Genomic DNA, 26,665 nt, shown 5'->3' with positions numbered 1-26,665 from the left:
GGCCGAGTCCAACGAGGGAGGAAAGACATTGTGGGGGTGGGGGGAGGGCGCTTGAGCCGGTCCAGTGCCGTTGGTGGCCCACTTATCATATCTCCGCCCCCAGTCCCCCTGCTCCCATGAGGGCGGCTCTTTATATTGCCCCAAAACTCCTCCTGACTGGCGCCTTTTTCTTTATCTGCCGGAGAGGAGACGCACATGCTATTTTTAGGACCACGTTGGAATAAACCCATTAACCTGCCGGTAAGAAAAATGTTGAGGGGAAAACAGCCTTTTCGCCAATGCTGCGTTGCTTTAAATGCTTCACGAGCTGGGAGTTAAAGGGGCGGGCTGTGTGTTTGGATGTCGTCTCAACGCGACGCTTTGTGGGTCGGTGCAGGGCTCTTTAACCGGCTATAAGCACCCGGCTTAAAGGGGAAATTTCGCTGTGTAATTTAAGCTGGAGGTTAAACTTGAGCGGTAGAGGTGAGTGCATATTTTGCAAAGACCAACGCACCGTCACGATGGTTTGCGAATATTTTCAATCGCTCGAGCTCCGGTGAAAGGAGGGCGACATGCTTTCAATGAGAAGCCGTCCATTGTTGCTGTAGGCCCGCCACAAAACACGACGCGCACCTCGCAGGCTCGTTCGTACTCTCGGGCTCATTTTTTGAAATGCATTCTTGACATTTTTGCGCAGATGTAAGAAGGGTGCGATAGCAATAGCACACGCAACGCTTCCACGGGTTATTTTGTGCATGTGTGTGTGGCCAGAGGTGTGCGTGCATGCATGCACGCACGCACGCATGCATGGGCCTTGGGATGCGGTCGGTACGTGAATGCAACGGTGAGGCCTGCGGCTTGTGGCTACACCGTGCAAACCGCTTCAACGGAGATCCGCGAGGCGGAGGCGTGCGCTCCGTTCCGCTGTGGAGCGCACGCGGGACCGAAATAGCGCCTCTGGGAAGAGTTGATTTAAGGGCTGGATGCGTCGTGGCTTTGCGCCTTTTTTTTTTTTTTTTTTTTGCCCCCCTCCCTCCTCGCTCTCTCTCTCTCTCTCTTCCATCACGACCCATCCCCCCCCCCCCCCCCCCCCCCATTTATGTGAGCTCGGCACGTTGTCTTCTGCAAGCGACTCTGACCAGGTGTGGTTTTTATTTCCTAGGTGTGAGAAGTAAATATGAGCGACAAGGGGACAGTGTCATCTAAGGAGAAGGAGACGACAGAGAAGAGGGGGCGTGGAAGACCCCGCAAGCTTCCTCAGGTAAGACGGGCAAAATAAACTTTTAAGTGCAGGTTTTGTGATAAGGTGCATCAAGTTTGCATGACTCATCACTTTTGGGAATGTAGCCCGCACATGATCCAAAGTGTCTCCAAAGCTAATGGCGCATTTCAGGCGTCCCGTGAAAAGCAAGTCTTTACTTCAGGTACGAGTCCCAATTTGAACGTGCGTTTCGGCCATGATTAATGGGAGGTGTAGAAGCCCCCATCAACAAACTTCCTGTGTTTGTCGGGAACTTGTAACCCAACACACACAAACCAGTTTTAACCCTCTCAGACCCACCGCCACTCCTCATGCGTTGGCTGACATTGCAAGGTTGAGGGTGGCTGGTATGGCCGTCACGCTGCGCAGTCTATTGAATTGCGTTGATCGTCAAAAGCTGCAGTAGTAAACAAGATAGAAATTCAATCAGATGAGTCAAGGCCCACAAGTGCATGTTGTCACAAGAATACGAGTGGATCAATGTATTGCTTGCACAATTATTGGCACGTTTTGCAGTTTAGGTGTGTCTGCATATTTGGCATAGTTTCTTAGATACATTTACGAGCGCAGAGTAAATTGTGCGCAAGTCATTCATCACTCATTTTGTTTTGTTTTAACGTCAGCGTCCCGAGTCTCAGGAGCCCAGCGGATCGCCGACTCCAAAGAGGTCCAGAGGACGACCCAAGGGCAGCAAAAACAAACCCAGCAGCAAGGGCAAAGTAAGTCCATCATGTCTTCATGCGGCAAAGTAGCGGCTGCAAAGACTGGCTGACCGGGTCATAACCAGAAAATAAGACCTGGCAACCCATCAAGTTTGCTTATAGATTATTTCATTGTTTCCCTCCTGTCAAAAATTGTCTTCCCTATTGTAAATCCAGTTTTTTTTGCAGGAAGTACATGACTGTACTTCCTGATCTGCAGCATCCTGCAGCGTGTCATGCAAAGGGTGACGTAGGTACAGAGGCTGCAATGGTGTTTCCACGCTGAGACCCCGCCCCCAACACCCCGCTCCACACACTGTCCAAGTTCTTCTCAGCCTGTTGTCTCCATAGCAACAGCTGATTTTCTCCCTCGCCCTGAACCCTGCGACTCCCCCCATGAGCATTGTCCTCGCTGCTACTGTACGTGTGAGGGAAGGCAAATTGCTCCTGCATGCGCACGCGTTTGTGATATAGAGTTAGCAAGAAAAGCCAAGTGTCTGAGGGTTTACGTCTATGCCGGCTTCCACCAGCTGTCTCTGAGCTTCGGACCAGGTGGCCAGCGAACTGGAGTGCCCTGTGTGCAGTTCCTGTTGGCCTTCCAGATAATAGCCAATGAACCCAGTGCCCCTTGTCCAGATCTTATTGTGCAGGCTTTGCTGCCACCTGCAGGCAGCAAAAGCAAAACAAATATTTTGTGTTTAATATGTTATTTCAGACAATATTACTGCTGATATGTGGTTTGATTTCCCCCCCCCAGGTGCCCTTTTTAAATTTGACTATAATATGGTCAACCTGAATATGGGGTTCATGCATTTAGCATGATGCACTGATACTTAAGTTTTGCACAGTACTTTATCTAACCATGCCCCTTCCCTCTCCAAAGACAAAGGCAGAACCTGCTCCTGGTGCCAAACGCAGAGGAAGACCCAAGAAGGAGGTAAGAATTGTTTGGTTGTAACTGCATTAGAATTGATACGGTGATTTTGGGGCAAAATATTTTCCATACACGCATGCCAAAATCCTTCAAGATGAGTCACTTTTTGCTTTGGGTATTTTGACTTTGACTCTGCTGGCAATTGCTGCTGCCTGTCTTGAAATGGGTGATTTATAAAAGGAACAATCCAATTTTGTTTTCGACTCAATATGGTGAAAGAGGTTAGAGGTTAGCCACATGCTAACCAAACATCCAAATTTAACAGTTGATAAAAGACCCCAAATTTGGATAATAGTTTTCAACCCATTTTGCAAGTTTTCTAGTTGGAACACACAAAAACAAACAAAATCTTGACTTGACACCGTTCCATCAAGGAAGCCGATGTGGTTTCGTAGTAGAAAGTGTTCTATGCACGAGTAGTAATGGGTGTGTTTGGATTGCCGCCTGGATCACATTAGTCACATGAAGCAATGACCCGTAGTTACCCCGCCACTTCTTTTTATGAATGAACACATCCAGTTGGGAGTGAGTAAAGGAAGCCGGATGCCTCATTGTGACTCATCGGTCCACCATCCTGAGTCACCCATCCCTCCTCATGCCACAGCAGTTTGTCAAGATGTAGGATAACATTGATCCAAAGAAAGACTCGTCGAGATTTGACTCAGCATTTCTGTTGAGACACAGACTCATTTGTTTTTTTCCATCTCCTTTTAGGAAAAGGAAGAGAAAGCATCACAGGAGTCGTCGGAGCAGGAAGAAGACGAAGAGGATGAGGAAGAGGACCAGTAATAGCAACACGTGCTACCTCTCTCAGCATACTGACTTACTGTTAACTGTAACTGGACTGTATCTTCAACACCAGTGCCACTTTCATGACCACTATCCCCCTGATAGGGCCCTCGGCTCAAACAAGGGTCTACGCAGTACATTTCTCATGCAACAGCACTGGATAAAAACGCTGGACCTTGCGCAAGCGTAGCTCTGAGCATCACATACATGACAGATGACAAGCCCTTTTCTCTACGTCATGACATCGCAAGAATTTTTATGCCGGAGAAGGTGGGCTTCTCGGGGCCGAGTGTATTTTCATTTCTGCTGAAAGATGGTTTTTAGTCTTTTTTTTGTTTGTTTTCTATTTACTCAATGTTACTTATTGATTATACCCAAGTCTGAGATGGTAGGGGCTCTAGAGTTTCTCTGTTTTGTACAGGACAAAGGTGATTTTTACCAATACTCGTGTTTGTGTGGTGTGTGGTTTAACCTATCCTTCCCATCGTACGCTAGATGGAGTTGAGTTTCAGTATTTAGGATGAGAATAGGTCACTGGTGGTATACATACCCCCCCCCCCCTTTCCCGATGTCACCGCTCACAAGTAGAACATCTGCTCATGTAGGACATTTTAGGTGTTAGCTTATCTGACGGCCTCCTCTGTCATTGGTGTGTAGCGGGGGAGACAACTCGTGTTTGTAGTTTTTTGTTTTGATTACTTTCCAGTTCCATCCCATTTCAAGTTGTGTGCTGCTTCTTTTCAAGTGTTGTCAATTTTAAAGTATAGGGTTCCAGGTTGAGAGCATCAGTGTCGGTTTTTCAGGGAGCTTTTTACAGACGGTTTCTGCCTGCGCACACGCGCGCCCGGTCAACGGAAAGACAAAATGTACAGCCATAAGCAGTTTAATAATAAAATTGGGAGTTGTTGGTACTTCGCTAAAAAGGCTGCTCATGTTTTTTTTTGTTTTTTGCGCTTATTCACCTTGCGTGGGTTCCCATAAACTTACTTAATTGTAATAAGCCTGTTTAAAGGATGTTTTGCTTCCTGCAACAACAACAAAAGAACGTTCAAGTGTCCTCTTGGCCGTTCTTCAACACACCTCAGCCGCTACAACCTCGGTTATAAAACTGCAAAGTGACAACACAATGCCTGGACTTTCATACCTCATTCAGCAGTTTATATCATTGCATTTTACCGTTTTTGTGTTACTGTGTACTCTGGACACGAGTCAGTTTTTTTTTTTTTTTAAATACCTGACTGAAGCAGGCTGGCTCACAACGGAAGCTTGGCTGGTGTGAGTGAGAAGCAAGTCAGGGAGACTTGTCAGCTTGACAATACTGCGTTCGCTGACTGTGGTAGTTTAGCAAATTTTCATTTTTTTCTTCTGGTGCACTGAAACATTTTAAGGTTGGACACCTTTCCTGCTTTTTGCCTAACATTTTCCATCAAGTGGTTATGTTGTGCATTGACTTTCACAAAATCTGATTTACATCGCAAACTGACGTCTACATCTGTTCATTTATATACTGTAAACTGTTGAGGATGGAATCATTCTTTTTAATGGACACCGTATATAAATGTGCAATGTATATATTTTCTATGGTGCCCTGCAATTTGTATGAGATAAAACGGTCAATAAAGATAATTTTCTGTCATTGTCCTGTCTTTTGTTTAGTCATAAGTTGCTCTACTTATGAAGGTTTTTGTTCATAGTATATTTTCTGCCATCACTCCAGCGTAATTAATAATCATGACTGATTTCATCAGGAAAAAAAAAAAAGTTCTCTTTGACAGAAATGAAGCTTCATAACAGTGCAGACTAATTTGCATCAGTAGTTTTCCCATTCAGGTCCAAGTGAAACTCAGCAGCTCAGTAAAGGTACAGTTAAAACATTTTTGAGGAAAACCTGAGCAACAACAAATCACAATTCAAACAACCTGGCTTACGCACATGTCCTCTCTCCATCACAATGCACAACTTGTTCAAATGAATTGAATGGTTTAGAATTCCATGAGCTGCATCCGCACTTGCAAGCTAATAACAATCCTGAGTGGCTTCAAACAGTTGAGGGCAATAAAGTAGGCGGGTCTATCATTGAGTACAGTCACAATCATGGCATTCAACTCTGGCTGGAGGTGAATCTTTTCTGGTGACATGTGCTTGGGACATATTTGGAGCAGGAGTCATTCAGAAGAACACCGGATCGTGTTTATGTGCATATTGTGGCTTACATGCCTCACCCAAAGATCACAAATGGGGGGCTTATGATAATTTGGTGTGTAAACAAAAACAAAAGCTAGCAGCAACATTTGTTGAGTGAATTAGAAAGTGAAACACATGTAAAATACACTTTCATTCAGAGCTGACTTATTCAGAAAGAGTGCTAATTGAAATCTTTTCTTTTATATGTGACGCGGCTTCTCGGATGTGCCGCAAAATCTGCAGTCTGGAATGAATTCCAATGTATTGATCAATTCCAGAATGTTCAGTAACACCAGAAAGATGTGAACAAAGTGTGTTCTGGAGGACATGCACCTGTTTTAACAATAGACCCTGAAATTCAGTGTATGCTTGAGAATAAATACTTTACATTAAATACATTAAATGTTGAATGCATTTTGAAACATAGTTTCAATGCCTTTGCTTGTTGTACTTTAAGATAGGAGGGGCAGGCAAATAAACAAAAAACTATCTTTGTGGTTAGTGCAGGTTTGGATTCTTCAGGCATCTTTGGTCAGAAGAGGGCGTTGCTGTTGATAATTTCTTGCCCAACCTTGAACAACCTAACAAGACAAGAAAGCATTTTAGTGTCATCCTCAAATTGAAATCAAATTCAGAGAATCTAAATGTAGGTGATTTGTTCTCACTTTACAAGAATTACAATTTGAATGCAGCAGAGCACCTTAAGCGCAAAGAAGTCAGTGGTCATGTTTAACTTTTTTTTTTCTTTTTTTTACTGTTTTTGCGTAGTGAACATTGCCATCTACTGGTTTCCAAGCATTTGGGCAAGACTTGGATTACAGGACACCAATAAATTGCTGGGTTTATCTAATTAACAAAACGATTGTGGAAGAGTTTTTAACGTGACCGCAACACCAACATTTTCCAATTGCAACAAGACAGCTAATTTAGCTCAAAGTTCCAGTCCAGGGTGTACGTGACCAGAATGAGATAGGCTCCACCTCAATGTGACAAGTGCTATAGGAAATGAATGTACTTTTCAAATAGCTGCAATCGGCAGCGGTACCACGAGATGGTAACAATCCTAGCAGAGGGGGACAAAAAGTTGAAGCTTGAGTTACAAGTATGTGTTTACAAAATTTGTATTTTCTTTTCTCAACTTGTTGCAGCTGTTTTCCTACACATTAGAGGAACTGAATTGTGAAGAAACAAGAGTAAAAGCCTGGCCACGTCACCGTATGTTGCAACCAAGCAAAACCACAGATTAAAAAAAAAAAAAACTACACAGAAATCAATCGATTTGTACAAGTGCGCAAAAACAGGAACAGGAACCCTTGTGAGTAATTTTTCAATTTTTAAATTAAAGAAACCTGCATCCAGGCAAGGAAAAACTGAGTTCCATTAATTTCATTTGTCATCAGTGGTCAATGAACCGTGCTTTGTCTGGTTCCTCACTTAGGACTTGTTTGCTATGGGTGACCCTGCCAGAGGCATAAAACCCCAGAAAATGTAGCTCCAACAATTATTGGGACACACAAACCCCTCCACTGGGTCACGGAAGGTGATTCTTTATTAATATTTATCAATTTATTATTATTTTCTAATTTTAACTAAATAATGATTGTTTTCAAAGAAAGGTGTGCCTTACTCTGGTGTCCTCTTCTCGCCACAGCATTTCTTGTTCAGCTTCATTCACCTCTTCTGAGGGGTCATAAGAGTAGATTGGTAACAACTGATGGCGGAGTCTGTCAAGTCTGAGAAAACAACAAAGAAGACCAAAACACAGATTAAAAGGAGACATAAGTCCATCTTAAACAGGACTGGAACTGTATTTTTACCTTCGTTTCTTACGAACGTACAAGACCTGAAAAAGAAGTCAGAAATATACATTCTTATCCAATCATGACAAACATGACAGTTTGAGAAGCACCGGTACAGAACATGTCAACTTACCACTGCTACAATAATTCCAATGATGGTGATGAGGAAGAATGGCACCAAGACATAGCCCACCGCCGCATCTCCATTAATGGTGGGGGACGCAGTGGTACTATTCATTGCATATAATCAGGGCAAGGGGCGACAGGGGGTTGCTTTACAGCGAATGGAAACCCCCCACCCAGGGACACACACTGTGCAGTGGCTCTCTCCTTAAGCTACGCTCTGGTTGATCAGGCCTCATCCTTTTCATTCATGTGACTTCCACATGGTTTCACTGCTCCTCCTACTTGGGACAAACCACACAGGGGATTATGAGTACAGGTCAGGTCAATACATTTTGAAGGAGCTGTATGCTATTTTTAAGCTTTCCAAAATCAACTAAAATGATTTTTATGATTATATATTACCTTGGCGATCTAATTACTTGTTAAATAAGAGTTATTTTGGTGGCTTTTTTCTTTTTTTTTTACCCGGAAATAAAACGCCAGGTTCACAAACCCTCGCCACCTCGGTACTCCCACGCATTGAAATAGACTTGAGATGCGCTCAAAGATCACTCACAAAGTAGGAAATCTAAAAATTACATCGAAAAAAAACCATATTCAATGCTCTTTTAAATAACAGAATAGATGTATCTATTAGGGCTGCACAATTTTGGAATACCATGCGAAATTACATTTTTTTTACACTTTGTTTCCCATAAGCAGGCTCAATGATCAGATAAAGCATCCATTTGAAAATTATTGTAAGCCTTTGCGATATGCATATTTCGTCGTAAATATAGGAAACTTTCTCGTGCAAACAAAGATGCCATTTGCTTGCTACCGGGAGACACCTACCTGCACGACCTGTCCTCAACGCAACACAGTTGAAGGAAAGTAGACTATGAGCTTCCGGCTTACATATTGTTGCGCGTCCAAATCGATTAGCTTCCAGCTAACGTTTAGCTCTCGTTGCCGGCCGCTGCTCTAATCAAAGTTATTTGAACCAGTAAACACTTCCAGGCCAGCCATCTTCGCAAAGCTATTGTTCGTTTTAAATTGGTGACACAAGGCGCATCGTTGGTTTCGGGAGGAAAACAATGCGGCATTTCACTCACCTTCCGTGAATCACGTCGATTTGTTTGTGTTGCTTCCGCAACCAGTTTACCTTTAGCAAGCTGGGCGTAACAGCGAGTGCAATCGTAGTGATTCCGTTTTCAAAATAAGACGTTCGCTCACATCGGGACAATTTATTAACCCAAACCCAAAGGGATATCCTGATAAAATTTTAGTTCAACCAAATAAGGGCAAAGTTGTATTTTTAAATTGGACCCATCGAACATTTACACTATCAAGCGTCGAATAACCCGTTTTTCCTAAATAAATGCATAAGATTAAATAATTGGTGAATTTATTTCCTGTCAATATGTGTTTATAAATATTTTCTACATATATGTTTAACATTTTCGAATGTGTTTCATTTAAAAACATGTTGACTAAATTAGTGAAAATACTTTATTGTCCCACCAGGGAGCGCCACAGCGAGCCACTCGCACGGTTTGTTTGGTACACTAACAGTGGGCCCAGTTGTTCAAAGGTATAATCTGAAGAAATTATGGATGGTGGATTGATCCAATTCTTGAAAATGTGTTGTCCAAACTCTAAGATGCATTCTGAAATTAATTGGATCATGTCATACAATCTCGATATTAATCTGCATCAAACCCTCGGTTTGTCATGTTTAAATATCTCCTGCTCAGCGATTGGTTTAGGAAGTGGAAGTCGCATTTAGGGCTCTCCATATGGCTGAAACTCCCACTTTACCCAAATTTGGAAAAATCCACTACGTTCTCATTAGCAAAAATAGCGACCACGATTGTCATTGGAAATTAAATGTATTCAAATATAATAATAATAATAATAATAATGTTTGCATCAGCCCCCTTTTGCAGTCAATTTTGTGTGGTCCGTTGAAAGCAAAGCGTCGGGACATCCTCCCACGTCGCGCCTGTGCTGTTGTCCTCGCTCTTGCTGCGTGCATCGTGATCAGGCTGCAGAGAGTCTTGCGGAGGTCACCTTCTGTCACCGCAAGGGGAAATACTGAATCATTTGCAGTCAAGGCTAGGCTGGACTCGGTGCAGCTCGGCAAGCAGCGTGTATCTGGTAAGCGAGTGCGCCACGAATGTTTTGCTCTCTTTAGATGTTCAAATAATTGCAATGGTGAAGGTTCGATCGAGCAATCTCGTTGCATCATTTGCCTACCTTGTCCCTTCGTAATTTACTTTCATTGGCAATCCTGTACCTTCTAAATTATGCATGCGTCATACGGTATTGTTACCAAGTGAAGCATCTTAAGTCATGGCGGGTTTTTTGTTGCTAGAGACGGAATTAAATTGTTTTGCCGCGAAGACTATTTATGTCACATCATTTCGAACTCAATTAAATCTAGTTATTATTTTTCATATAAATGGATGCGTTTTATTGGGCAAACTGCTATAGCGATTCAGTATGGGGTGGTTTTCTACAAATAGAGGCTATAGGGGATCCGTGGCGTCTTCAAAGGTTGTTGCCATGTTATTGTAGTAGACAGAGATGGTGGCCATGTCTGCAAAGGATGGACATTTGTACGTACACAATTTCTTGCCTTTTCCATCCATGCAACATATTGTAAACGGGGAGGCAAACGACAAGCAAAATAACAGTTGTTTATTAATAGCTGGGTGAAAATCACTGCCTGTTAAATTTATGGAGAGGTGGGAGGAGGGGGACTCCAGTGTGGAGGACAGGACTATAAATGCGAGAGCTCCTCTGTGCCGTTATGTAATTGTTGTCACAGCTCAGCGAGGAGCCATCTCTCGCGTCATTTTCTTTCTTTCTTTCTTTCTTTTTTTTTTTTTTTGCATCTCTGACCAACGAGCAGCAGCACAGAGGATCATACATCCTGCGTTTGGTGCATGTGGTCTTTCAAATCTAAGGTGCACCCATGCGTCGAACTGTTATGGAACCATTACTCCGCAGCCACGTTTATGCGTTTGTTATAAGAGGCGGGGCTTGTGTGACGTCACGTGGTCTGTGTTGTAGGGGCTTGTCAACATTTTGTCCGACATCAATCGTTTTCAAAGGGTGACACGGAAGATGACCAACAGAATTTACTTACGGAACTGTCCGAGGTTCTGAATGCTCAGCTTGCCTGGCTTGGGTGTCTGCCAAGGGCCAAGGTGCCCCCAAGAACGAGAAGACGATGATCATACCGTCAAGGACGGTCATTTCATTTTATTGCAGGGGGAGTGGGGATGATTAAGTGCTTTTCATCTATCTATCTATCTATCTATCTATCTATCTATCTATCTATCTATCTATCTATCTATCTATCTATCTATCTATCTATCTATCTATCTATCTATCTATCTATCTATCTATCTATCTATCTATCTATCCATCTATCGATCTGTCAATCCACATCCGCACACACATGCTGTTTGGATGTTGTTTACACCCGTCAGTGAGCTCACTGAATGAATCATTGTCTCCTCTTTTCCTTTACTTCTTACCATTCACCAGTTTATTGCTCCCACTGCACTTGTTTACGCATGACTGCGAATAGCAGCGCCGCCAGCCTATAAAAAAAATCACTTCCATCACACTTTACCTGAATTTACATATTTTCTTCTCATTTTGTCAAGAAAGATACAGTGGAACAGTTAATATATTGACGCATTAACATTGCGTTATGTTTGTTGCAGGTTGTGAAAGAATTTATAATGTCGGAACCAGGAGAAAATTTGAAATAATCATTTGCGTTGATGTGCTAAATGAACAACCTGCTCAAAGAAATGAGAACCTATTTTTTTTTGCAAGTGACACGTTGATGTGAACATTGATTCAGTCATTTTGAGGAATTCAATCCTGATCTGAGAAACGTCCCAAAGCAGAAAGGAAAAACTGTAATGCCTTTCGCGACGTCATGACAGCTTAGCAATTAGCATGGCTTTTCTGTATTTCTCTCGTTAATTAGTCCTTGTCCTCCGTTTGTGTTAACGCTAATTGTCAGAAGTTGTTGTATATCCGCGACCGTGGTGAAATGATTAGTAACTTGTGCTGTGTTGACTCTGCCTCTGTAAAATGGCAGCACTGCTTTGGATGCTTGGTCATGTTTCATCCGCCTGGCTCTTCTTTGTGACCTTTATGCTGTCATCACATCATGTGTGGTGGCTCACAGAGGACAATGTGGGGAAAGATGTTGTTTTATTTTACACCCTCAAATCCCCTGCAATATAAAGAGGTGGCAAGTGCATTTCAACTGTTGGAAGTGGATGTAGCACTGTTTGACAGGGTGTGAGAAAAGGGGCCGCTGAGTGCACACATGGGAGAAGACTGTCCTTGGCGGAGAGGATTAAACTGAGTATATTTTACACGAAAAGCATGAGAGATAAACATTGACGATGCGTGTTTGCTTTATTTCTGTCGAACCACTGCAACCTTTCATATGCTTATTTGGTCTGTTTGCATATTTGAGGTTCAGTTCCTTGTTTGTTATTTATTACCTGCAGAAAAAAATGACTCAGCATTTTAACGTGCTTTATGCAAGACTCAGTGAGCCGTAGCTTGCATCTGTTGCTCGTGTCGGAATGAGTCAGCTTCATTGCACTTCTGTCCCAAAATCAGTCAGTGCAGTCATCAATTACTGTCCCTGATCTTCTGCATATGGTGTTTGTCATCAGACTGTGTAGATGACTTTATTGCCATATTTAAACAGAGAGAATACAATGAGAGACAGAAGCAATTGAACTCATTAAAGCCTCATCATCATTATATGTACATGGAAAGCAATAGACAAGATGGATGCATGGTAAAAGAGTGCTAATACGACCGCGTGGGCGCAAAATTTGCAAAATACACCCATTCGATTTTTACCCAATATGCACAAAGGTGCCTCCCAGCTATCTAAAATTAAAATAGGCACAATTCATTAGGTTGTAAAAGTGAAAAGCAGATAAGCAGTGTATGTGTGTGAGAATGTTTGAGATCGTTTCGACATGTATCAGTGATGATAATGCTACAAAAACAGTCCATGTTCGAAAATTATATCAACATTTAGATGTATGTTTGCCTAAGTGGGCTTTTTCACTGGCGGAGCTAAAGAGGGGCCACGGGGATACTGGCGTCCCTGAAATATGCTTTGTGGCCAGATAATTGACTTTATTCTGATTTTTCTGGGAATATTTTCCACATTTCCACCCATCTTCTGTAGAGAACTCTTAAAATAATTGACCTTTGACTATTTTTTACATTTTCACTCATCTTCTGTAGAGAACTCTTAAGGAATCTTTATCAGGATTTTTTGAAGAATTAATTGGGTTTGGTAAATTAGATTGATTAGACAGCACTATTGTATCCATATGAGAGCTCCTATAGCCAACGGAAATTTCTCTCCTCCATTTATGGCAGGGGTGTCAAACAAATTTTTTCGCAGGCCGCATTGTAGTCATAGCTTCTTTCGGAGGGCCGTTATGACTGAACCCAAATAAATGTACAAGCACCTCATATTATATACAGTCAAAGCTACAAAACAACCTGACAAATAACTCGTTTTCAAATCGGACGAGTAAAAACTGGTCAAATATTTAAAAAAAAGATATTATTAAAAGTGAAGACAATTTGCAATTCTAGTAATGACACGAATTTGATGCACAATTTGTCTTCGCGGGCCACATAAAATGATGTGGCGGGCCGTATCTGGCCCCCAAGCCTTGAGTTTGACACCTTTGATTTGTGGGAACCTGTTTTCCTCCTGGTTGAGAAGGTACGTTTTAGTTCCTAACAAGCCGACAAACACACATCTAAGCAGCTTTGGAGGTTTGTCAGGAATGTCTTCGTGTTTTGCTCTTAGGGGAGCTTCTTAGAAAGTTTAAGCATAGCCTTATCATGAACCTCCCTTGTTGACAGCTCATACAGAGACTTATAGATGAATTGTTGGATTAATGGATATGAGAGAAGTGTGCTAAACAAGGAGGGTGAAGCAACAGCCAAGACCTTTTGGGATACTAATGATAATAAAAAAGATAAATCTAAAAAAAAATCATGCTATTTGTAATGATATGGCTTAAACTGTGTCTCATCGGACTTCTCCGCAATTGACTGGGTGATTAAGCAGTGACTCGCCAGAATAAATCTTAAATAACTGTCGTGCTGAGTATAATAATATGAACATTAAGGAATCTTATTTCACCATTACACTTTTTCTTCTTCTTCACTTTTCTAATCCCACGACAGTATTAACCACATCAAATCCTATTACAATTTGCACATTACACTCGGAAAAAAAGGGTACTGGAGGGGTCCATTTGTCTTTCCCAAGATACACATTTTCAGCAGGGTTCACAATTGAACCACTAGCTACAAATAAGTTATTTTTATGGTCAGAAAAGGTACACAAATAGTCTAAACGGGTCAAGAGAACATCTGAGTTGGCTGGTGACATTCATTACCCACTGTGAGTGGCTCTGAAATGACTCAAATCGGGACGCTCCACCCAGAGTGCGTACATTTTATGAAAAATTAAGTCGATGGGAAAATATGCCCCCAAAGAGTGTCGCACCCTCAAGCTATGCCACATGTCAACATCAATGTACTGCTGTGTTCATCTCCTCATCAGTCACCATAGCACTGAGTCCCGCTCCTCTGTCCATCTCTATTTGCCCCGGCCCACCACCACCTCTCGTCTCCTCCATGCTGTCACTAGGAGGCTGGTGGCAAAAGCTTTGCTTGTTACATAACACTGCAGCATCATGCGGGACGCTGCCTGCAATCATAACTCAATTCAATTGTGTCGTGATAGTTGAGCAGTCACCTATGGATGATGTAATGCAGGGTGGTTGAGGAAGGCAGTGGATACTCATGTCCAATTATACCTTTGTATTTCCATACAGTATGTCCATCTACATGTGTGTTGCAAATGTTATTCTTATGCTAACATCATTTTATTCAGATGTACCTTTTCCTTGCTTTCATGTTGTTTCCATGTATCCATGTCCAACATCAATTAAATAGCAATGCTAGCAGCACTAACCCAATGTTAGCTAGCCATGGCTGCTGTGCAGGTAGCAGCACTTATTCATAATTGAGTGTTACTATAACGCAGAATTTATTGGAAGTTTTGTTTTTGGGTATGTACAAAAATAGAGTCCAACCGCTATCAGCAAACTCTGCAAGAGCCTGATAATGATCCTAAATATTTGAATTACCGCAGGTGTATTGGTGGCGGGAAACATCGGAAACATGCAGGACCGGAGTTTGCCAACTGTGATCTAAATTCTTTGTGCTCTGTTTCTAGGCATGACCTCTAATCTCTACGTGGGGCAGATTAAGATGAACATTATTTATATAATTAGGGCCTTTTTTATTCAGGTGGATTATCATCGTCTGACTTGTGGTTGACTCAGAAAAAAATTATATTTATTTTCAAGGACAAGATGTGTAAAATCCCTCACTAGGTTCAAAGAATGCAGAACCTTGAGTAGTGTAGCATTGCTGGAGGCGTTCATGAGGTAGCTGAGTCATCCCTTTACTATATAATATTCTGGTTTCAAGCCGTGATGCACAACACAATCCTTCATAGACTACTTCTGTGGGGAAAAAGGTTAAAAATGAAATGAATGTCATCTGATATTTCTCTAATTTACAAAATGGAAACTTTAATGGCGATGCAGCTGCCTCAATATTCCTGTGTTTGCTGCGGAATTGCTAAGTATGCTAAAAATGCTATTTGTGTTAGCTTCCAAGCCATAGTTGATAAATCCTTTTATAGGTCAAACCTAAATAGACACCCCAAAATATTTCAAAAACCTGATGTGGTAGAATAAAGTTCCAGACAAAATCAGCAAAAATACAATAAGGGACACATAAAGACACCTCTGATTCAAATTTGCTGTCACCTAACATGCAAACGCTTGACAATGTCCCCAGTTCAGATACTTGAAGCAGTTCTCTCTGCACTTTATCCTTAATTTTTGGTAATTTTTTTCCTGGTTCTGCATGTTAATGTTGGATGAAAAAATGCTGTACTATATACATCATGTTCATGCATTGTCACTCAGACAGTTAACTTAATGATGGCCAAATCTGCACCAGCTAGCTCTGTTTCCTGGCAACAACCAAGAGACGAATCACAACCCCGTTCTGCTACCCGTGTGACCACCTCCACTCTGCTCCTTGGGATTGCCGCACCTTCACTCTCTCTGCTGCCCCTCCGCTTGTCCCCAGCCTCCCCCATGTCACATGCCGCTCTGCCTCCATGTCAATCTCCATTGCTTGTCACCACCCAGACGCTGTTGTCGCACCCTGTTTGTCTCTGTCACCCCTGTGTCATTCTGCCTAAGCCCATGTCTCAATGAAAGACCTCCCTCTGTCTCGCGCCTAGTGTGTCCTGTTTTAGCCCCGTGTGGCACACGGGGTGATTCAAACACCACCCACGCAGGAGAAGCTCGTCGCCTGTGCAAATGTCTGCGGCAACATGAGTAGCTAACATTATTTTACATAACTTCCTACCTGAATTCTCAATCATCTAAGCAGTCAGGAGGGCTAATGTGCAGCAGGGTAAAGTTAGTTCATCTCTATGAAATCTTCTTACTGTAACAAGCTTACATGTTTGTTGCGATTCCCTTTGAGTGCTATAAGTGCTTCATTGTGGACATTCAAATGTATCAAGGACATAGCAATAGTTCCTTTTACTTTTGGATTTGATCAGTATTTTCTTTTTGCATATGTTAGGTTAACTGAAGACTACATCTCGGTTATAAAAGCAATTTTATTTTCAATTTCCGTACCTTTATTCTAAACCTGGTTATTATTTCAAATTGACAGAACATGCACAAACATGTATTGATTATGATGCAGTTACAGGTTTGGTCCATAACATCTGTGAGAAAATGGCCAAAAATGTTGATCTTTTTTTTCTCCCAAAAAAGTAAAAGTTTGCAAATGCTGAAATTTGATCAAAGATAATCATTCTGCTTTCATGGAGGACCACACAAATCTGAGAAAATTTACTGTGGAGAGGAAGAGTTGGACATGTCTAAGCTAAAAGTTCCAAACGATTAATCGGTTATCAAATTAGTTGTCGATGAATCAGATAATCACTTAGTTGTCGATTAATCGATAAATGTTTTGTGCCTCTGATTGAATGTGTTTAACATCACAATGAGGAGACATATTTGGTTTGTATCCAAGTCTTTTTTAGCTCCATGGCATACGGTACGTAACAATTTCGCATCGCCGCTATCGTTTCTGAATGAAGTCGCCACGACCAATCTGCGTTGCTGCCAGAGTTGTTGCATGGCCGTAACTAATTTGCATGTCAACCTCGCACTTGTGTCCGATCCACCTCTTTGCGCTTCTTGTCGCCGAGTTCCCTCCCCCTCTAAAGCTATTCAAGTGGAACACCGCAGGATTATCCCTCAGCCACCGAGACGCAGTTGTTTGCTCGACCTCTCCGAGTTGCCTTGATCAATCAATATTTGTTTTTCCGTTGAGTTCCCTATTTTTAAACAATACATTTGGACTACAAAATCTTTGAATCTTCTTGTGCTTTTTTGTTTTGTAATGGAGGCAATGATGGTAAGCAAATACGATGTTTCGTTACATACGTCCCATACTTAAGATGTGATGTACATTGAACAGGACATTATTTTGATGAATAGGAAAAAGTATTAGAAACAGTAAGTGTGAATATTACAGCAACCTTCTCAGCTATGAGATCCTGGAAAGTCTGAACGGTGTTGATTTTTCATATTTCATTACACTTGAAGGGCCACCTCCCACTATTGTTTTCTCTGTCGAACTGTAGGATGCCTTGTTTTGTGCTTTGCAGCCTTGTGAGTCACCAGTCTTTTATAAATTGTGCATTGTGAGTAACTCTTTAGTTCTTTCCACCTACATACTGTAAGTATGCACATGTGCAAAAATGCATGGTGCACAAGATTGTTCGTTAGGGTTGATTTTAGTTTCTCGCAACTTTGTTTGGTTTGTTGGGGGATTGTTGCATCATCCTCTATAGAGTTCACCTGACGTGTTGTCGTCACAAATTCAGAAGCTGATTGGACAACTCAGGTGATGGACAGACTACTTGACCAGCACCTTGTGATGGTTGCCGAGATTACGAGTGCTTAACTCCGAGGCTGCTTTTAGGCTTTCTCGGCATGACATGGCTAGGTAACATTAATCATGTCTCTGGGCTTGCCGTTTATCTTTTTCCATCAGAAACTTTTTTCTTGAAATTGCTTTTTTGCTACACTAACCTTCCATGTCAATGAAATTCATCTGTATGAACTCAGTGGAAGCTACGAAAATATTTGGTTGGAAGAGAACAGGGGGCCAGCTCCAAAGTGTTACCACAAAAATAGGAGCATTGTCCAGAATTGTTCAGAATCTCTTGGTATTCTAAATTTGGGAACCTTTGATGCCCAAAGAAGAAACTGATCTTGCTGGGCTTGATATGAATGTTTTTGCTCACCAGCCACTGTGGCTAACAGTTTGTCAGCGTTACCAGACCACTCGAGATTCCACGAGAGATTTACTTGAAATGAAACCAGCAGCTGCTGCTGTGACTACCGTGGAATTTGAATTTTATGTGTACACATTATAGTGTACAGTGGATGGATTCTGCAACATGCGTGTGTGACGGCAGTCGGTCTTTTCTAGGACATGCCAATATGAGCTGTGCATTTTCGTTCCTCGAGGCAGGGAAACTGGATGTGCGGCTGAGAATGCTAATTTTATCTCACTATTATGAAGGTCTCCCTGAAACAGTTCAGTAATTGCCACGTTGTACCGCAAGGGCTGCTTGGTTATTCTTGTGTGTAAATATTCATACATGAGCGTCTTGTATGTTTTATAATCATCTCCTTTCTTCCTTTTCTTTCAGTGTACGAAAAACCAAGTGCCGCTGCAGAGCACAGGTTTGGTTAAGATAGACAATTGCAACATCCGCAGAAATGTCTGGCTCCTACGATGAAACTGCAGGTGTTGACGACACCATGGACAGCTTCTGGGAGGTACAAAAACACAAGTTGGCACCTACAAGCATGACTCTGTTATCACCGGCAGATAGGATTTTCTTCTTTGGGGGAAGGGCAAGAATGTATCAGGAGGTCCAGTCCGCAACACCAAAAAGAAAACCCCCCAAAAATGTCAAACCCCCTATGGGGGATCGGGGAAAATGTGGAAAAATAATTCCCACACATCATAAAATACCCAAAAGTCATTGAATCATCCAGCTTGGCACCTGTAGGGGGGTGGAGGGCATGTCCAAGCATATTTTAAGGGGGCAGTGCCCTTGCAGCACCCCCTCTAGCTCCGCCAGTGGTCTGATTTTCCAAACACTTGTCCACCACGTGCCACAAATTGAATTTAAATTCAAGTTCATTTTAATTTTCAACGAAAACAAGATTTTAAAAAACATCTGCAATAACTAAAAAAAGAATATCACAAGTTGTTTTAGACAACATACAAATCCCAACAAGGTCACCGTACATTGATTGCGAGAGCATGATCACTTTAAAACCCATCAAATTAGAGTTAACGAATTCCCTCTGTACAGAGTCTCCTTTGTGTCACGGCACTCAACTACAGTGACACAAAGAGCCTCAGTCATCACAATTCTGAAGAGGACTTTCTCTCTGTGCACCACTTGTTCCATCCGCAGACGAGTAACGCACCCCGGCTCACTTTCTGCTGCGAAAATGTTATTCATGATTTCCAAAGAGAAATCACCTGTGTTGTTGTGGTTTTTGAGAGTACACTAAATGCACACAGACTCACACATCAGCTTCACAGCCTTCTCCAGAGACTGCACATGCGTGATCATGGTAGAGCCCGTTACAATGCGCGCAGAGCCACATGAAACTGTCTCTTCATGCATGCATGCATTTGACGTGTATACACATACAGTCTGCATCCTCTGTTCATTTCTGTCTCTTTTTTGTCATCCATCCCTTCAAATCTGTCCACTTGCTCTACACACCACTCGGGGGGGGGGGGATTAGTGTGCGCACACTCACACTTACGTCCACACACTAACAAGCCCATGCCATTGCATAACTACACATGCAAAGGCACGAGCCCCTCACTACCTCCCCTCCTCCATCATCATGCTGCATGAGCTCACAGCCTCACACCCCCCTGCAGGCACTGAGGAGGCGGAGCCACGCCGCCTGCCCCTGCTTTTTTAAGGACGTCCATCTTAAGGTGCCATCTCATCTCATAAATGTTCATGTTCTCCCAGGTGGGGAACTACAAACGTGCCGTCAAGAGATTTGACGACGGCCATCGACTGTGCAATGATCTCATGGGCTGCCTGCAGGAACGGGCCAAAATAGAAAAAGCTTACGGGGATCAGCTGACTGCCTGGTCCAAGAGATGGAGACAGCTTATTGAGAAAGGTGGAACACTATCAAACAATCAGTTGGTATAGTTGACATGAATGTAGTCTCAATGAATATTATTGGACTTGCCTCAGGGCCACAGTACGGCTCAGTGGAGAGAGCCTGGTTGGCTGTAATGACCGAGGCGGAGAAGGTAAGCGAGCTGCATCAAGACGTCAAGAACAACTTGATGATTGAGGATGTGGAGAAAGTCAAGAATTGGCAGAAGGAGGCCTATCACAAGCAAATGATTGGAGGCTTCAAAGAGGCAAAGGAGGCAGAGGAAGGATTTAAGAAGGCACAGAAACCCTGGGCAAAAAAACTCAAGGAGGTCAGAGAATGTTTTATTGCTCTATGTGTGTATAACTCTGAGAGACAAGATCGTTTTACTTGGATTCATAAATTCCTCAATAAAAAAGGGAAGACATAAAGTATACAACACACTCCATGGTGCTGGCTTGAGAAGAAGCCAGAGTGAAATGGTTTCTTCAAGATCAGCCACAACTTACAGTTTTAATTTGACACATATCAACATATGAAGCTAGTTAATAAAAGCAGTTTGGGATTCTTCACTTTTGAATTTGAGCACAGCATTATATATATATGTGGTCGCTGAACACTGTCCTCACGTCAGATTGTGAGAACGCGTGTGTTTGGACATGCAGATGGAGACAGCGAAGAAAGCTTACCACATGGCATGCAAGGAGGAGAAGCTGGCTGCGACTCGAGAGGCTAACGGCAAGACTGAGGCTTCTGTCACACCGGACCAACAGAAGAAACTCCACGAGAAAGTGGACAAATGCAAACAGGATGTGCAGAAAGTAGGGGAAAGACAGAAAAATTATTATCATCTTTGGTTTTGTAGATCCATAAAGATATTCCCATAATTGCTTATATAGTAGTATAAACAATTTGCGAGGTTTTTTTCTGGTTGAAGAACTGTAGAGAGTAAGTAATGTCTCTACATAGTACGCTGTATGTAAAATGTAAATCAGGACTTTTATCATGTCAGGTTTTCTGATTTTAAACAAATGTTGGCAAGTGAGTTGATTGTTTTAATTCCACTCAGGCTAAAGAAAAGTATGAGAAGTCTCTGGAAGAGCTGAACAAGTGCGCACCGGCCTACATGGAGTGCATGGAGCAGGTGTTTGACCAGTGCCAGCAGCATGAGGTGAAGAGGCTGACTTTCCTGAAGGAGGCCTTGCTGGACATCAAACGCCACCTCAACCTCACAGAGAACCAAAGGTCAGCCAAAAGGAAAACAGTTAAAACACCATAGACTCCGAGGTCTAATCATTTCTGCATCTTGCGAAGGATGTGTGACCTGAAAGTTCCGTTTTCTTCCCATGTGATATTGCAAGTAGGTCGTTCCAAATCGTGGTGTGCAGGGAGTGAAATGACCTACCACTTTCCTCATTTGAGTTTTTACATTACATTATATTGCATTACATGTGTTTTTTTTTTACAAAATGTACAGTAATATAGTGATAACATAACTGCTACATGTAGTCACTTCGTAATTGACGGATTCATCCAACGCATGCCGTAAGATTAAAACCATTGGAAATTGAGGCTCATCTCGGTATAACTGCCGTTCATCCATTATTAAATCCCATTTGGAAGATAATCGTGGTCTAATTAGTTCTGTACTTCATATTTCTAACAATTCATTAAAAGAAGTGACGTGTTTGTACGAGAGTGAAATTGGTTTGCATTTTACAGTGAATCAATCTACCAACAGTTGTCGTACGACAACTAACAGGTAAAATTATTTCATAATGAAGACAGTAAAAAAAACATAAAACCAGTTAAAGATGCTTCTAAGATAACATAACGAGATCATAATCGATATTTGAATGTAGGAAATACAAACTGGCAAACTGGACTGGATATTTCATGTCAATTTTTTATTTTCCTTCCCTCAGCTATGCCACAATATACAGAGAATTGGAACGTACCATCCTGTCTGCGAACACACAAGAGGATCTGAAGTGGTTCAGCAACAACCATGGGCCCGGCATGCACATGAATTGGCCCGCCTTCGAGGTACGACCCCAGACGGATTCTTACATAGGTTTGATTTTATCTTCATCTCAAACAGTCAGTGCAAAAAGGACAGAAGAAAGCAAAAGCTTCTCTTGTCTTTCCCCTCCTCACAATCCAAATTATTTCCTATGAACGTGGATTTATGTAAATGTTTGCTTGTGTATCCTCTACCCCACCCCCCCTTTTTTTTTAAACAATTTTTCACCATACATTTATGAGGCGGAGGTGTCAAAAAGCAGCTTGAAACTCAAACTTTACTTTTTGCACCCATTTGAATTTGTTTCGAGCAGGAATACAACCCAGACCAGGCAAATGCCCCTCCAAAGAAGAAGAAGCCAGATGGAGCACCACCCACTCCTAGCACTGACCACGTGGCGCCCCCTGGTGACCGGAGCAGGTTAGTTCCTTTGACTTGGAACAAAAATAGCAATTCTAAACAGAAAAGTATATTTGACAACAATTTTTTTTTTTGACACAAAAACGATTAATCTCACAACATTGCTACTTACTTGCAATGCTCACTCAAACCAATAACGTGATGTAAAATTTCATAGTGAGACTTATTAGTAACATATTCAATGTTTGCATTTCTATTCTGTTTCTCTAGCGTGAGCAGCTATGAAAAGAACCAAGCATACTCAACCGAGTGGTCTGACGATGAGCAGCCCGCAGCCAACTCTGGCAATGAAAACGGTGGGAACGGAAACTCATTCGAGGAGGATTCTAGCACTGGGAAAGGTGTTCGAGTGCGAGCGCTCTATGACTACGATGGCCAAGAGCAGGATGAACTCTCTTTCAAAGCAGGTAAACAAACACAGAAGAAAGATTTTTGCTATAACGTTTCGAGATATTTTGAGCAACTGCACTTTAGTTGCTGTTTATAATGACAGGAAGTGATCAGAAATTCTCACTGTTGCCTTCAAATGTATCTTAATGTGTCTTGCGCTTGAGAAAATGACTGTAATTAATCAAGAATGGCCACAAGGAGAACTAATTATATGTCAAATAAATAAATATAATAATAAATCAATTATGTCTCAATAAATGTGTAAAAGAAATTAACAGAACAGATAATAATAGAGCAAAACCAATTTTTGTAGTTTTTTTCTCTGATTCCAAATCTATGAACATTTCGCTATTATAGTACAATGCATGGTAAAATCCATATTGGGCAAGCTGTTATAGTGTCCAACTCTGTTTCAAATGATCAGCTCATTGCGGAAGCCTGATAATGATCAGGATCATATCACGCTGGATGGTGGCCCTTCAGGGCCAGATTTAGACACCCCAGGCCAAACTTGACATCTTGATATCTCAAAAACCTAATGTGGTGCGAAAAACAAAACGTAAAGACATTTGTTTTAGAAAAATATTTTTGGGACACATAAATCCCTCCCTAAATCAAATTTGCAGTTATTTTTACCATTTGACGCCATCCTGTGTATTGATCAAAAATATGCTACGACTTAACAGGCGATGAGCTGACCAAGACTGAGGATGAAGACGAACAAGGCTGGTGTCGAGGTCGTCTGGACGGCGGGCGAGAGGGACTGTACCCGGCCAATTATGTTGAGCCGATCTAGGCCAGTGGCCGGACAAAGAAAAGACATGCTCCTGGAGGCAGCTTGAACAGCACCATCAAATTGCACCGCACATAGCCAGAGACTTAAGAGCAACACATTCCCTTGCCCAACAGATGTGTGAAGCTGTCATCGAAACTTAGTAAGCTAAAAGACAAATATTTTATCCAGCTCTTGGGGTGGTTTGACTTCCACATTTCAAAATAAGAGAATATACACACTCAACTATAGACCTTGACAGGAACACATGGCTTCTCCGTGTTGTATATAATGTACAATGCAAGCTTATTTCAACAGGCAGTCTGTTGTGGAAACGGAAGGCGAATATAATCAGTTATACCCATTCGACAAATACGAGCTTCTCGAACCTGCATTGAGTATGTACAGTGCGATGCCATTTTTATGTAGCTTTTATTTTTTAACGCTTTGTGTGGTCAGTCATCATTCTTACATCAGGAATGCTGTGTCGTGTTTCAAGTACCACAAACAGTACCCTCTTTTATTTTTCATTTTTGGTGAAGTATTATTTTATCGTGCTAGTCCAACCCCTTTTGCGGTGTGTGCAGTGTTATGTGTTGAACTGTTCCCGAGCGCGCATAGCAGCATGCGCTATGCGACAACTCACATTCCCTGGATCGTCCCGCCTCGTCCGGGTCACGACCCAATGCAACGCTACGACTTCCAATGCACTTTGAAAGGATCGCATGCATCACCAGAGGAAGCTTGCTGACAATATCCTCGATTTTATGTTTGTTTTGTCATCATGCGATCCATTGAAAAAAGTGACACGCCCCCACAGCAGCTTTCATTCTAAAAGCATGTCTACTAACTAACCACTGCTGTCAGTGACCAAGCAAAGCCGGATCGGCGCATCCTTTTTGCGACGAGTACTGCAGTATGAGAGGGGTTTCGAACAATGGCCATGCCAGCATTTTTGTTTCTTCCAGGAAGGGGTCAATGGGGGCATGCTGAGCCCCATAGCACTGTGTGAAGACCAAGCCTCTTCAACAGGACATGAATGTACTAGTGTTCAGGCATGAAGAAGCCATGCTGTCACAGTTCTTCACTGTCGGAAAGCCCTAACTAGTCATGCTGAGCCAAAGAAAGACACGCTACCATCAACTGCGTTTTCCCTCCATGCTATAATCTTCACATATCATGTGACTCGATTTGTAGCTGCCTCCCAGTCCACCAAAGCTTTATTTGTCAATAACACGGGGAATCATCATCAATACACTGCACGTACATACAATGCTCGCAATGTATTGTGGACTGATTTCCATTTTATGTCTCAGAAGTTTCAACCATATCTTCATTTGCGTTCAGCAAATCGATGTGTGTGTTACTCTCAAATTTGTTTAAGTGGTTACTGCATGAGCGATATCCTTTTAGAAGCGCTGGAGTTTTGGACCGAGATGTGTTGAGCTCTCCCCGGGACATGATTCGACAGCTTTAGGTATCGCAGTGAGGAGAAAAACATCACCAGCTCACAAGTTGTGTCTTACGAGTCGAGTTGTCCAGCAAAGCAAAAAGGACTTGTATCATCCGTGGTCCACGCACACACAACAACAAATGCATCAGCCACAAAAAGTAACTGCATTGCCATTTTGAGGGAGACATCATTCCGTATGTACGCGTTGTGTAGAAAACGTTCAAAGAAAAAAAAACATGCAAGTGATTGACTACTAAGACAAAATGTAGTGTTATATATGTAAATGTGTTTCATTCAAATAACAGCAATGAAATATAAAGTAATAGGCACCATATCGTATGAATTTCATGGCGATGGTTAAGTGTATCATAAAAGAGTTACACCCCAAGCTGTCAGATTTGTAAATGAAGATGTAATTTAAAGATTATCTATTGTAACTGTACAACTGTGTTGAGTTGAAAATGAGACCTAACCATGTTGGGGCAGTAAAAATGTGTAAGTGTGTAAATGCTCTTTCTTTCTTTCTTTTTTTTTTTTTAAATGTTGATCTCTTCCTTATGCACACAGGGGACCACAGCTCATGACGTGGAAACCTGATATTAGGTCTAGGTGATGTATGTTCATAGTTAGTGATGTACTTTTATCTCCTAACTGGTGTAGTGCCTGTTCATCTGGATGTAACAAGACGTTCATTTAAATATGCATAAAGATGATTATGATCACAGATAAAATCGACGATAGTGATGAAAAAAATCTCAATCAAATTTGTTGTGATGATGTCAATATTACGATATTGGTATGAAAGGGAAACAAGTTTGTTTGAAAAAGCGTGGTCTCTTGTTTTTATTTGATCTATCTAGGTAGCTAGCACATAAGAGAATCTTAATATGAATATGTGAAAAGTGTTTTGTAACTTCCATAAATCACTTCTCAACTCTAGGACTAGATGATATGTGCTGGAAAAGAGACTTAGATATTGTGGAAGTAGAGTTGTCTCTGTAAATGAAATGTCAAAACATGAAGCCACTTGATTTATGACATAAGCAAAACATGGTGGATATCAATTTGTACATGAGGTGGTCTGATCTGAGCGCATCAATGTAAATCTTTGAGAAGAAGAAATCCTCAACTTTATTTTTTTTTCATATTGTAGTATTCGATTTGTAGAAACTCAATTCATTTTACAACCTAAAATTCAAAATGATTTAAAATGTCTGCAGTGGAGACATACGATCATGGAAAATCCACTTTTTTTGCTTTTATATTCATTTTATTGTGCACTTGGAGTCTCCAAGATTGTAGAAAGGTGTCGCAGAGATACTTTTATGATCTGTTCGGGGGCTATTTTTTTACTCAGTTCCGATTTTCTATAATGTATTTTTATTTATTACGTCACATCATTTGGGGCGGGACTACCAAACAAGGTACCAGGTGCGGCC

The 26,665-nt window shown here is 41.8% G+C and overlaps 3 protein-coding genes across 8 annotated transcripts; 2 read left to right on the top strand and 1 right to left on the bottom strand.

The window, feature by feature from the left end:
* The first annotated feature begins 91 nt into the window (after positions 1–91).
* hmga1a (high mobility group AT-hook 1a) lies at positions 92–5,300 on the top strand. Of its 2 annotated transcripts, none has more exons than XM_037269844.1 (5): positions 92–240; positions 1,142–1,240; positions 1,864–1,959; positions 2,825–2,878; positions 3,590–5,300. In XM_037269844.1, the coding sequence occupies exons 2-5, from the start codon at positions 1,157–1,159 to the stop codon at positions 3,662–3,664; spliced, it is 309 nt and encodes a 102-aa protein (XP_037125739.1). In that variant the 5' UTR covers positions 92–240; positions 1,142–1,156; the 3' UTR covers positions 3,665–5,300. The 2 variants fall into 2 exon arrangements, with proteins under 2 accessions (XP_037125739.1, XP_037125749.1); XM_037269854.1 differs by lacking the exon at positions 92–240 and adding an exon at positions 314–462.
* On the bottom strand, positions 4,894–8,973 carry smim29 (small integral membrane protein 29). 4 transcript variants are annotated; one of them, XM_037269867.1, is made up of 5 exons: positions 8,868–8,973; positions 7,781–8,051; positions 7,666–7,691; positions 7,476–7,581; positions 4,894–6,429 (listed from the first exon to the last, which is right to left on the bottom strand). In XM_037269867.1, exons 2-5 carry the CDS (start codon positions 7,883–7,885, stop codon positions 6,367–6,369), a joined length of 300 nt encoding a protein of 99 aa, XP_037125762.1. In that variant the 5' UTR covers positions 7,886–8,051; positions 8,868–8,973; the 3' UTR covers positions 4,894–6,366. The 4 variants fall into 4 exon arrangements, with proteins under 4 accessions (XP_037125762.1, XP_037125771.1, XP_037125779.1 ...); XM_037269876.1 differs by having other exon boundaries at positions 7,781–8,054; positions 8,868–8,966; XM_037269884.1 differs by lacking the exon at positions 8,868–8,973 and adding an exon at positions 8,608–8,837 and having other exon boundaries at positions 7,781–8,054.
* Positions 8,974–9,589: 616 nt separating this feature from the next.
* LOC119133720 (protein kinase C and casein kinase substrate in neurons protein 1-like) lies at positions 9,590–26,053 on the top strand. 2 transcript variants are annotated; one of them, XM_037269822.1, is made up of 10 exons: positions 9,590–9,912; positions 18,671–18,800; positions 20,030–20,186; positions 20,264–20,499; positions 20,834–20,989; positions 21,238–21,413; positions 22,094–22,214; positions 22,505–22,611; positions 22,822–23,018; positions 23,688–26,053. In XM_037269822.1, the coding sequence occupies exons 2-10, from the start codon at positions 18,741–18,743 to the stop codon at positions 23,795–23,797; spliced, it is 1,320 nt and encodes a 439-aa protein (XP_037125717.1). In that variant the 5' UTR covers positions 9,590–9,912; positions 18,671–18,740; the 3' UTR covers positions 23,798–26,053. The 2 variants fall into 2 exon arrangements, with proteins under 2 accessions (XP_037125717.1, XP_037125726.1); XM_037269831.1 differs by lacking the exon at positions 9,590–9,912 and adding an exon at positions 17,192–17,364.
* Positions 26,054–26,665: the final 612 nt, after the last annotated feature.

The sequence above is a fragment of the Syngnathus acus genome, chromosome 2, assembly GCF_901709675.1.
Source record: "Syngnathus acus chromosome 2, fSynAcu1.2, whole genome shotgun sequence".
In the NCBI taxonomy this organism is placed as follows: Eukaryota; Metazoa; Chordata; class Actinopteri; order Syngnathiformes; family Syngnathidae; genus Syngnathus; species Syngnathus acus.
This window is presented reverse-complemented; position numbering and strand designations above follow the sequence as displayed.

Excerpts from the sequence above, each read along its gene's own strand:
- LOC119133720 (XM_037269822.1), top strand. The coding sequence starts at position 18,741 with ATGTCTGGCTCCTACGATGAAACTGCAGGTGTTGACGACACCATGGAC. Across the intron at positions 20,990-21,237 it reads GCAAACAGGATGTGCAGAAA|GCTAAAGAAAAGTATGAGAA; the intron begins GTAGGGGAAAGA and ends AATTCCACTCAG. Across the intron at positions 23,019-23,687 it reads TGAACTCTCTTTCAAAGCAG|GCGATGAGCTGACCAAGACT; the intron begins GTAAACAAACAC and ends ACGACTTAACAG.
- hmga1a (XM_037269844.1), top strand. The coding sequence starts at position 1,157 with ATGAGCGACAAGGGGACAGTGTCATCTAAGGAGAAGGAGACGACAGAG. Across the intron at positions 1,241-1,863 it reads GACCCCGCAAGCTTCCTCAG|CGTCCCGAGTCTCAGGAGCC; the intron begins GTAAGACGGGCA and ends TTTTAACGTCAG. Across the intron at positions 1,960-2,824 it reads AACCCAGCAGCAAGGGCAAA|ACAAAGGCAGAACCTGCTCC; the intron begins GTAAGTCCATCA and ends CCCTCTCCAAAG.
- smim29 (XM_037269867.1), bottom strand. The coding sequence starts at position 7,885 with ATGAATAGTACCACTGCGTCCCCCACCATTAATGGAGATGCGGCGGTG. Across the intron at positions 7,692-7,780 it reads TTGGAATTATTGTAGCAGTG|GTCTTGTACGTTCGTAAGAA; the intron begins GTAAGTTGACAT and ends CTTCTTTTTCAG. Across the intron at positions 7,582-7,665 it reads TACGTTCGTAAGAAACGAAG|ACTTGACAGACTCCGCCATC; the intron begins GTAAAAATACAG and ends TTGTTTTCTCAG.